Raw genomic sequence first — 12,897 nt, 5'->3', positions numbered from 1 at the left:
TACTGGTATTGCAGTTACTGTGTCTATGCAAGTAGGTCTGTGATTTATGGTTTTCTAGCACTTCTATGCCTGTGTAGTTTAGATTCCGCTGATATATTTCTGTTACTTGTGTCTTTTACTCACTATGGGTCTTCCACCTCTTTTCGAGTTTGTTTCTTATTTTACTGTGTTAATGTCAAACTTTTGTCATTGTTGTTTATAACTGGGATTTTTCTCCTTTTATCATGCATTAGTGTAATAAATTGTGTAATTGCTTAGTTTTTTTTTGAGTCTTTTGTGGGGATCTTGTAATTATTGTGTGCGGTGTTTGGTGTATGGTATAATCAATGCAGGTTAAAATTGACTTCACTTGTTAAAAAAAATGTAAAATACTCATCATCTTAGAGGTAGAAACATTGCGGTGTGATACATAACAAACTCATTTTTTTCATTGGGTTTTGTTGACTTTTTATCTGTTTAGTACCGTTGTGGTATTTATAATTGGGGACGTCACCTTTCCATTTTCCTCACATGGGTAACTTAGCAAAAACTCAACAAATATATATTTGCGCCTACAAATAAAAGCAAAAGAAGGAATGTTCAAATGTGTGATTTATAAACTTGTATTGTATGGGGGATCAGGGGAAAATTGTTTTTTTTAAAGAGGGCAAGTTTTTTTAAAAGAGGCTTTGCAGAGACAGTCGTTATTGTCGATGTCAGTTCGGGGCACTAAGCATGTGACAGGGATGTTTTTCTTTACAAACAAATGTGGGCGAACATCGATTTTGCAAATTGTGGTGGTGTGAAGCTTCAACTGCTAATTTACCGTGCATAATAATTTATAGCTATGGCAATCAGAATAAAAATGGCAGGGCACACAGACACAAACAACCTTGCGTGCAAACACTCACAACTAGTGACAATTTAGAGCATTCGATGAGCCTGCCCTACATGTTTTTGGTTTGTTTTTCAAATGCGGGAGGAAACCGGAGTCACCAAATAAAACCCACACAGAACAAACTTCACACAGGGAGGCAGGCGCTTGAATCGAACACAGTACCTCCACACTGTGAGGCTGGTAGACTAACCACTCGACCAAGGCTTCCTTGCAAATAAATGCTAACTTCTTTCTTAAAAATTGCACAAGTAAAGGCCCCTACCGTTTCGGCAATGAAGGGAAAATAAGCAGCACATACGTTGTGATAACTGCTGCCCTACTGCCCTTGTTACTTGTTTACAGCAAACTTATGTCTCAGAATTGACAGGTAATTTCAGTTTTGAGTTGAACACTCATACCCCTTTCTTTTGGTGAGGAGAAAATCAAGGTGGAAGAAAAATCAACAAGATACCAGATGAACATCACAAAAGGTGGCGTCCAGAAGAATGTGACATTCACATAATAAATCATCTTTTATTCCACACATGGTGCACCTTGATTCAAATCATTCAAAGCTGGTGGTGGTAGGGATATTCAGCAAAATATGCAGACCTAAAAACTCCAAATAATCAAGTCTGTATAAGCTTTTTAGAGAGAAATAATATAAGCAAGACATACAAGATTTAAATGGTAGTACAGATACAAGGTTGATGGATGTGATTGTATACAATGTAATTCCATGTTATTCGTGTACACATTTTGTTTAAATAACTTCTGTGTATTTTATTACGAACCCCTTATTCCCCATTGTGTGTTTTAATAAAATGAATGTTTTAACTAAAATTCACATTTCACCAAACAACAATTCATTGCTTATCCTATATGCATCTCACTAGTGGCGCTTAAATAACTTAATAACCCACTTGTTTAAAATTGCTTTCAATGTATAGTTCTATCTGCTATTTTATTATGTATCATTTTACTTATGGTTTTATTGTTATGTGCTTTGTTTTATTGTTTTTATTGCAAAGTGTCCTTGGGTGTTTTGAAAGGCGCTTGAAATAAAATGTATTATTATTTAATTGGCATTCACAATGGCCCGAATGCACGACTCTACTGTGTGTCACTCTGATGAGGAAGTGGGAAAATGGGTATGTGCCCCAAATCCAGCAGACATTTAAACAGCTTCGTCCCCCAAGCCATTAACTCTTTGAACAGTAGCCCAAATGGAATTGTATAGTGCCTCTTTGCAATTTTTTTTGCTGATGATACTAGTGCAGCGTGTTCGACCGGAAACATATTCCTTGTGTGTTCTACATACTTGGCAATAAAGATGATTCTGATTCTGATTCTGATGTGGACATTCAGAGTACACACTTGTGTTTTACCAGGGCGATAAAATCAAAGGAACTGAAGCATGATGCTGAGTATGCTGGATGTGTCCAATAATACTTAGCCAAGAAGCTCAATCAAAAGCAGCAGGTGATTTCGCATGTGGATATTTTGAGTGGTTTCAAAATATAAGCCATCACTTTTTTTCCACTAGAGTTGCATTCACTATACAGTCCTGAACCTCCAGGCAATAAATACTCACTACACACAATTCGAAGAGTTTGCCAGCCACAAAATATTGTAGTTGTAATAAAGTATTGTTAGTGCGTTGTAAAGTCCAGCAACTCAACCAGGCTTTTTTCTAAACATTTTTTTTATTTGCTGTTTTTCACAATTTGTGGGTGTTGAGGATTTTTTTCCACCCAAAAACTAGAAATATTTCTTCATTCTCCTTGAAATGTTTCCCAGTTTGAAGAACAATATGATATGGCAGAGGTGTCATACTCATTATTTTGTTGCAGGCCACTTTGGTGTTCCATCTTCCCAAGGAGGGCCGTCACGACAGTGGAACCGATTTCAGCTTTGATCTTCTCATCATACTTTTAGAATATAATTTGATGGTTTGCTAGTTTTGAAATCACTCAAATCTACTATTTGTTTATTATTGGTCGAATATTATTCAAATTAACAAAATTTAAACATTTCTTATTATATAGTTAGCACAGGATAATGGAAGTTGATACACATGGATTGGTTTGATCTGGGTCGGATCTGGCCCCTGGGCCTTGAGTTTGACAAATGTGTGAAACCGTTTCCTAGAAATGACCATGTTCTCTTTCCTTTGCACGAATCATCCATTTCGATTATTATTTAAAATCTCCATCAAGAAAAAATCTAAACATATGAGGCAAACACATCAGCAGAGACCTCTTTTATTGGGGCACGTGCCCAGGAAAGATGAGCTGGGCCCCAGTATAAGGTACATATTGGCCAGCGAGATAGTTGCAAGCCTGGGATGACTGGAGTGGAGAAAAAAACCCAATGCTGTTCAGTTATTAATATTTCGCAGAGGTGATTGTTTGTGGCTTTTGCCTTTCTGTCTGGTTGTGTGGAGGATGGTGCTGGAAGATGGTTCCCACCTCCAAGAGACAAGTCTGTGTCAACTACACAAGTCTAAAAAATCGTAAAAGAGCCACGTATTAGCGGGAGAGTAGAAGTACGGTAGAACATGTGACTGCTTTGTTGCAGCTTCAGCTGTTGTTGAAGCACGATATAAATAAATATGTATTGTATTGAAGCAAACATTTCGATCCGGGCATGAAATGAGCAAGGACAAGAAAAGAACAAAGACAAAGAGATGGTTTCATTTGTTATGTAAGAAAGGTCAGACTGCCAATTGTCAGAGTGTTGCAATGCTGACTGCATGTTACTTGCTCATATTCAACAGCAGGCCTGCAGAAGAGACAAAGCGATATATACTGCATCTGTTTTAATTTGTTTACACAGAAGCATTATGTTTTATTATTAACCATGCTGCTAGATCATTTTCTGACAATGATCCTTTCTAATATATCAACCAAGTAATGCATTTGCTGTGAAATACTTCAATTGATTGGGATCCTCATTTTTTGTCAGCTTGGACTAATTTGTGTTTGGTATATAATGATATGATGCATCTATTCTGGAATATTCTGGTAACGGCTAAATGTTACTTTGAACAAAACGTTAATGTGAAGAATTGGGGTTGTTATTGTCATTATTCCATTCAGATCCCAGTTTTTAATTGCCAAACACATTTTTTTAACTTGCAAGCTGAGCAAATATAGCATGCACTTCTCTATTCTTCAAGGCACTACAGTGTATACAGTGTATATGTATCACAGTTTTTGAACTTCATAACAAAGTAGGACTTAATTGAATTAGTACACATAAAAGGTGCCAACAAGTCTTGTACCACCACTGCACCCAACACTCAGTGCACAAAACGGTTTAGGATCCGCAAAGGTGACACAAACACACCACTGCTAAGATCTTGTTCTTGTGTTCAATGTGTTCAGAGATGTTGGAATATATAATAATAAATACATAATTGGACATTGGTTCATATCTTGATGTGTAGCTTTCATGTGGGTGGGCAGGAGGAAAGGGATTTAGTTCGGCAGTGGCCTCCCTATTTTACTCTGCTGCAGATCAGTTCATGGTCCATTTTTTTACATGTGTATTTTCCATATATTTTATTGATATACCGATGCAGCACAGTATTGATGTGGTCCAAAGACCAGTACGGATAGCGCACCAGTGGTTTTATTGCCATAAGAATGGCACTCAGTTCGTCTGTGTAGTGGGGGCGACTCACATTAAATGTGTGTTAATAGACACCATTTTAGCCTTGCCCAAAAGTAAAGAAAACAGAAACAGTGAAAAGAAGTTGACATTGGATGTGTTTTCAGCAATTATCTTCAAACATGAAATACGTTTCAGAATACATTTCGCAAGATTTGGAAGTGACATAAATCAGCAGTCTAATTCTGAAGGCCCTGGGCAGATGAGATTGATTTGGCACAATGGGGACAATTGGACAAAAAAAAAAAAAAACAGCCACATACCCATAATGGAGGAAGCATGATCAAAGAGATGTGATTAATTGACAAGAATAGACTAATGTGAATAAAAAAAATACAATTTCCTGTAACAAATTTTACAATTTTATGTAGATGCATTTTGGGCAAGTGGGTTCAATTAAAAGAGAATATCAATGAGAAACACCATTAGCACAAAGTGCATTGGTACGTTTCCCAGAAGCCACTCTCACATGATAAATCTCCCACTTGACATACCTACTTACAATATGCTGAAAGCCTTAAAGAGCTGGAAGGACTTGATGGTATTGCCTCCACTGCAGAGTACTTAGCTAGAATGAGGTAACCTCGAATAAACACACTTTGGGGTGGCTGACTGGCTGAAAGACGTTTGAGATTGAATATTCCATACATAAGTATGTTGTACTATTCTGATATTCAACATGCACGACTTAAGGATAGCGAAATGCTACACTGCTGGTGTTATTTGTGGATGTGCTCATGCAAATAGAGCTCTGTCAGGTTATTCCTTGGGCAGTGACATAGCAACTTTAAACATGAAAATAAAAATATTGCATTGTTATTTCCTCTAAAGATGAAGAATAGAATCCACTAAGTATTCCACTTGGCAAAAACAGTGACCTCCATGTTGTTTGATGGGACAGATATCCTGAGAGTCAGCAATGTTGTCAGCCTTGACATCGCCACAGTACAGTGACTGATGCCAATGCCTGTCTTGACATATATTGCCAGATGTTAAATGGGTTGACTGTAGCTGATGGGAGAATCTTGACATATTGTCAATATTACCCTGGAGTTTATGTTACACATCACGAGGGATGGGTACCTAGCCCGGTGCTGAATTTTGAAAGACTCCAGTATTGATAAGCTTTACACTTCACAGTTCTGTCAACGGTCTTGAGGAATTGACTAAAATTAATTTGTGATTGATTTATACTCTTCAAATATTATCTTGCACCCTTTATTTCTCCAATATTGTTGTGAACTCACAATAAAAGTGTGTGTAAAAGAAAAGCAATTATTTACACAATATTGAGAAGTACAATTGCGACTTGTAGGTGTGTTGATTGAAGAGTATTTTGGTTCTGAGTACTTGTCATGTCCCATCTCATGAGGCATCGCAATTTTCATGAAATCTGATTAAAACTTGAGAAAAAGCCTGAATCCACTGAAATCGGTGGGGTTTTAGTCCTCAGACAATTAATACACGGGATTCAACCCGGATGATCACTCTCCACTGTCACTCCTCCCCCCAGCGTTAGTTCTGATATTTTTAGTTTTTTGTTTTTCCAAAAGGCACAGATAAGAATACTGTTAAGGAACAGGTAAAATAATAGTACCTTAAAAGCAGGAGTTTCATTAAAATCTTGGTGATGTAAACTATAAGTGTTTACTGTGTGGCAGATGGTATGCATTTTATTGCTTTTTTTCCCACATTTTGTTTTGATTCCACACACATTAAGCTTCAGTCCCATAATCAAATCTGCAAGTTCTTCGAGGCAGAAATCTTGCATGATCACACATTATTTCTCCAAAACAAAGTATGGAAACTCAGGAATATCTGCAAAAGTTACTCAGGAGTTTCCAAACGTGACCAGGGGCAAGAGTGAAATGAAAGGATGTTGCAAAGAAAAGACTTGTTTTGGAAAATACATTTTGCTGCCGAGGAACTGGTGAAAAAAAGGAAAAAACAAAGAAAGACGAGAAAGAAAAATCAGTTTTCCTCTTGGCTCAAGAATAGTTGATTTTCCCTACACACATGTTATTTGGAACAGTAAAATCACACGATATTGAACATATTAAAATGTTGAGTACATTTCGTCTTTCTTAGTTTGCCTCTATGTTTTACTTTACATTCTCCAACATTCAGTTATAACAGAATCAAAGTGAGACTGTTCATATTATTATTATTATTATTATTATTATTATTATTATTATTATTATTATTATTATTTTCTATCCTTTCACCCAACCACCCCATCCCCTTTCAAATTGCTGCTGTGGACTGCAAATTTCTCCACTGTGGGACAAATAAAGGTTTTCTGATTCTGATTCTGATTACAGCGAAAAAAATAAATTTGACTGGGAAAATTAATTTGGTCGTCAAGGTTTAGAAGCATGGATTAAAACACCTCTTCAATGCCCTCGCCAATCATAATCAAAATTTCTCAGTGGGCAGACATGCCCCAATGCTGCACCGTACCTGCCTGCAGCATACTGAGCTTGATTCACTTGTGCTTGGCATTGGTGTCAAATAAAGATGCTATGGTGTCAGATAAAGCTGCACTTAACCCTACAAGTTCATTCAGCACACATTTTCAATTCAGAGACCCAATAACATAAACTTTATTTTGTAAAAGAAAGCCAAATGACTGCCAAGGTTGGTCTGCCAAGGCCCAGTCACGTCATCATTATACAGTATATGTGACATAAATTGTCTATAATTATCCACCATTTATTTATTTATTTATTTATTTATGTATTAATAATTTTTGACTTTGTCTTTGAAAGTGCTGTGTCTTCCACATTTCCTTCCCGTTGTATGTTTTGTCTGTGACAGAAATTGGCAGTAGCAGTAATCCGTGATATAAACAGAAGCATTGTCGGTAATGTGGTGCCATTGCGCCTAGTTGTTTGGGCACATTTCACATAAAATACCTAATAGGATGCAAATCACTCTTTTATTGCAACAAGGCGATGATTGGATTGGATTGGATTGGATTTGCCTTTATTAGTCTCACAGTGGAGAAATTTACATTTCACAGCAGCAAAGTGATGAAAGGAATGAAAGTAGAAAAACAAAATACATGAGCTGCTGGAAAGGCAGCCACTCTCGGGGCGCCATCTTGAAGTCAAAAGAACAAAAAAAAAACCTAAATAACAAATAATATGACAGCATAGAGACAATATGACAATCCAAACACACAGAGAGACATTCATTCTTCAGGACTTGCTGTACCCTCTTTGTGATGACATGAAGCAGTTCTAGATGAAAGAGGAGAGGATCAAAGGATGAATTAAAACCTAACAAGGAAGTATGCCGTGGCGAATGCCTAATTTGATTTCTGACATGGGACATTCATGTCTGGAAGCTAGCACTGGCATGCACAGGTTACCACAAGTGTTTGATTTAATGTGATTTTCTGTTACTCCAACATACTATCATGTCTACCGTGGATGAATAAATAAAGCATTAGACCTCAAACTCACACATTTGTTCACAACCAAAAATACAGGTTGAGTGTGCCTGTAATACTGGATGACAGTAAACAGGAAAAGCATACAGACTACTAACACTATGCCGGTCAGTTGCGACCGTGCAGTCTTACATTTATGTACTACTTGGATATTGCAAAACTCAAAATAACACAATATGAAGTGTTTGCCACAGTACATAACAGTATAACACATAATCTAGTTAGTTAAATTATACTAACTAGATTATGTGATGATGGTTACATCACAGCACATACTTGCGGATGTGATAACATTGGGTTCATACGGTATGATCCAATTATTCGCTTACTCAAAACTACTGTTGGTGTTTAGTTAACATAAATGAAGCTCAAGGAAAACATATTTACATCCTCACGTTCTAATGTTTGTCCTGACAGGGTCACAGGTAAACCGGAGTCAATCACCTGCTGATTTTGAGCTCTGTCCACCCTCAACTGGGCATTCGTCACTCACGTAAACATACTGACAAAAATTTACGTACACATTCAGGGGTAATTTATAGTCTCCAAGTGACCTAGAATACATGTTTTTGAAGATGTGAAGAAGCTAAATTAAGATGAGATTATCTATGTCGGCCCGAGCCGAGATTCGAATCCCTTCAAATGTCTGAGAATCGGATTGTCAAGAATGGTTCATCAAGCCATTACACAAAAGGCTGCGATTCTTCCAGACATATTATGTCACTGTTGTTCTTCCTTCCAGCGTTTGACGACCAGGATTTGTCCAATGGAAGAAAAACAAAGAAAAAAGAAAATGTTGCTTGTGCAACATTTTACATTGCAACATGCATTTCGGTGTATGAAAAAAAGAACATTATGACTTCACTGAATTGAGCAGCAGTACTTTCTGGAGTAAGAAACAAACCCACTTATATTGATAATGTTTCAGTGTTCAAGCCAGAAAATAATGACAGACACACATGGATGTATTTGTGAGTATAAAAAAAGACATTCCGTTATAAACGTGATAGAAATGGCCAAAGTGGCTTTGTCTGGGTCGAGGACAAAGACATTCAGTACATGACTCGTTTGACAGCAATCAGTCTGATAGGAGAGTGGATGCATTGATCCTTCAAATTGACACTTACAGACAATGACAAGTCTTCAGCTTTTTCCAGTGGGCACTTGTACCTGACAAGAATGTTTCATTTCACACTGTTTGCACATTCAAGTCTCCTGTAGTGTATGAACTTCAAAAGGAAAATGCTTTGCATAGCCAACGGATTTTATGGCATTAGGCCATTACGACCTTTCAGTGGTCTCGCATCCCGTAGACAAATCGACGTGGCTACAATAGTCAACTGGTAGATCCAATGCATGGCTAATGGCTTCGTTTCTGATGTGCTTGGAGAAAGCCTGTGATTACATTCAGGCCCGCACCCTTTCATTCGACCAGCATATAATTTTCTTCCCGCGGCAGACTTCAAAGACTGGACACTTCAAGGCCGGATGAGTGACTGTCACTCGGACTCAGAGGAGGGCTCTTTTGATCATCTTTGGAAAACTCTGCGAACACAACCAGTCAGGCGCACTATGCCGGATGACTTGACAGCCAAAAGATAAATGTGGGCATCATCTCAACTATCAGATTGGCACAGCCAGGTGTAATCATTAATATGAAAATTAGAAAAGAGAAAAGTCGGTGAGAGGGAGGTCTATTGAGGTCCTTCCAGTTACACCTTTAAATCATTATCTATTGCCACATAAATGGAAGGATGTGAACACCCCGGCAAAAAAAAAAGAAAAACAATCAATCCTCATGGCATAAATATCCCAAAGCAGTCACAGCAATGTGTTCTCACAGTCTCAAACTTTACTTGCAGCTCTAAAAAAAAATCCACAAATTTTGAAAAATGATATTTGTCTTTGCGCTTGGCCTTTCAAATTGTAAAAGCCGATGTTGACCACAAACTGACCAAAATTGACTTTAGAGGTCAATTTCAATTCCAGCATGCCTCCAGCCATCACTGCCCACATTAAATCTCAGATGAGTAGAGTAATTTTTATTCTGGCGGTGGAACATTGGACCGATTCTACAACCTTGATCAGGTCCTCGAGGGTGCATGGGAGTTCGCTGAACTGGTCTCTGTGTTCGACTGTGTACTGTATGCCTGAGTAAGGGCTGTTCAGTCCCCGTACAACTGGTATCAGAGTATGCCGAACCTTTTTGTTCAGTTTTGCGTGTTGATGTCAGACTGCTCGGCTACAGTGTGCATTACTTAGTACAGAATAAGAATAAGAATAAGAATAAGAATAAGAATAAAAATAAGAATAAGAATAAGAATAAGAATAAGAATAAGAATAAGAATAAGAATAAGAATAAGAATAAGAATAAGAATAAGAATAAGAATAAGAATATAGTGCACACGCTCGCAATAAAAAATGTGAAGCTAGGTAGAAATGAGTGAAAAATGTCGACAATTAAACACACATAAGGATAATTGCATAGTGTAATTACATATAAGAAAGCCGCTCTCTATTTTTTTTTTGTGATTATAGGAATATGATTACATATCTTGCTGCATGGTGCGTCATGCTCAATTACTTCTACATCGACTGCCGCCCCCACCCCTTCACTCATGGATCCAGCCAACCACATCTTTCATCACTGCCCCCCTTACCTTCTATGTCTCAATGCACAAGCATCTCTCCTGTCATTCACCTATTGATCCCAACCATGCATCCTCATTTCCTCTGTAGGTGCATGCGCCCATTCATTAGCATGAGTATGTGTGAGGTGACGTGAACTCACCTAATGGGGTTATGTGTCTCCAGGAAATGGCTGGCTCAGGTTTCCCGCTGGCCATGCAGACGAGCGACACATTGCTGCCCTCGTTTACTGTGATGTCAGAGGAAATATCATGTATCTTGGGAGGAACTGTTTGATAAAGGGGAAAAAATATACATGGGTGAAAATATAGTAGGCAATAAAACATTTGAAAAGTAGGTAACATAAAAGTAGTTGTTCAGGGTTATTGAAGGAGGCTCATGACAGAATTAAATTAGTGTTGTCCCTCAACCACCCACAAAAGTGAATGTCGGTTCCTTAATTGACATGGCTGTGTAAAATACCGGATATAATGAATAGACCCTGGTTATCAAGATGGGCAGTCCAGTGAATGGGTGCTTAGCGTTGAGTAGAAATCAACTCATGAATTTTGTGTTGTATTGCATTTGTATTGATTGTGCTGCTCATTCAAAATGAATGGTTGGGTGCATTCGTATTTGTGGTATCTACATACAGTATCTACATAATCTACAACATTCTAATCATCTATAAAATGACAGCATTGACTATGTTTGAATGGGAAATTAGTACAGAGTACACAAAAGAGGATCTATTCAAATATCAAGCGTTCATCCGATGAATGTATAACGTGTGTATGCTAAACGGCTGATGTGAATGGATTTGCATTGTAGTAGTATGTAGTAGATTAAGGGAAATAAAGTAATTGCAGTCATAACAGTATTTGGTTTTCCGCAGAAGAAAGCTTGCAACACCACCAACTTCAAATGTAATTCCAAGCTGTGCTAAAATATTCCCATCCCATAACAGTCAAACATTTTCAGTCCCAAGCTTTATTACTCTAGGTGTGAGCAATTTCTGAAGGCAACTCTTTTGATCAGACCATATCAACTTTCTGACAGTATGAGCATGGCTCATATGTATGGTACTGATATGGATACTCCTAAAACGCTGTATAGTGCTATTCAAGGTGAATTTGCAGTCTATGTGAAAATTGTTTGCATCATCTGACAGGAGAATATTATGAAAATATTTTTGGAGAAAAAAAAAGCATCACTCATTCATTCAAATCTTGCTTGCCGGTCCAATAGTGGAAACTTAGCTTTTTTAAGGTAAACAAAAAGATTCCTTAAAACACTGATTTTAGAGACATTGGTTTCATTGTTTTTTTTTTTTGTGACCCATTGTGGAGCCCAATAATTGTGTCTAATATTTTACAGGTCTAATACTTTACAGGCCTGAAGTGCTTTGAGCCCTGAGTTCAACCCACTCCAAAAATATTTGGTAGGATAAGTGGTTTGTCAAAATGACATTTACAAGCATCAAATTTACTCTATAGTCTATTGCATTGTAAAAATTGAGATGAAGAGACAGAGGCTCTTAAGTCTTTATTTATTTATTTAGTCTTTTTAATTTGAAGGTTTCGGACGAAGCCTCTTGGATAGGAGGCGAAACGTCCGAAACCTTCACATTTGTACAGATGACGGCTGAAGAAACCTTCTCAGCGCTGGACCACTCCTGTACGACTGAGAGCTTACACAGACATTAGTCTTTTTAAGTTGTTATCTGTCATGGTGTTTTATCAACGAGAGACGCCCACAGACACAAATCCATCCACCGACCATGACATTTTAGCACATTTAAATCCATGTGCGTACACAAAGATTCCACAAAAGTAAATGCTCTTAAATAGTTTTTTTTTTGCTTCGGTACGCTTTCATTTTATAAGTGCACTGTACCATTGCTGATTGTACTGTAAAGTATTCCATGCTTAGAAATCTCCATTATGCATTCTAATCCAATGTGAAGATGACTCAACACTTTTAATAGATTTTCCCTTTCACTAAACAGCCAAGACTTACTTGGAGCCTTGAGTTTGCTTCTTAAAATGCCTTCTTGATGACTCATCATTAAAATAATCCATACGAGGCATCATAATTGTTGGGGGTGGGGGGTGTCAGGATGAAACATAAAATCAAAAATTCCAGACTAAATTATTAGCAGTGGGACAGCATGTTTTAAATTATTTATTCAATTTATTTATTTATTCATTTTGGGAGAATGAGCGCTATTCGACAGGTCCATGTTGAAGTATGATAAAGATGCTTGTAAAGATTTGCTAGAAAT

The 12,897-nt window shown here is 37.5% G+C and overlaps 1 protein-coding gene across 5 annotated transcripts in view; it reads right to left on the bottom strand.

The window, feature by feature from the left end:
* Nucleotides 1–12,897, bottom strand: part of negr1 (neuronal growth regulator 1) — a 145,552-nt gene that overhangs the window by 81,010 nt on the left and 51,645 nt on the right. For all 5 annotated transcript variants that reach the window (XM_089000702.1, XM_089000704.1, XM_089000703.1 and 2 more), the window contains exon 3: nt 10,777–10,902. In XM_089000702.1, the coding sequence (XP_088856828.1) occupies nt 10,777–10,902 (126 nt within the window). The remainder of the gene's footprint in view (nt 1–10,776; nt 10,903–12,897) is intronic.

This window comes from Hippocampus bargibanti, linkage group LG07 (assembly GCF_051943395.1).
Source record: "Hippocampus bargibanti isolate YZ-2025 linkage group LG07, ASM5194339v1, whole genome shotgun sequence".
NCBI lineage: Eukaryota > Metazoa > Chordata > Actinopteri > Syngnathiformes > Syngnathidae > Hippocampus > Hippocampus bargibanti.
This window is presented reverse-complemented; position numbering and strand designations above follow the sequence as displayed.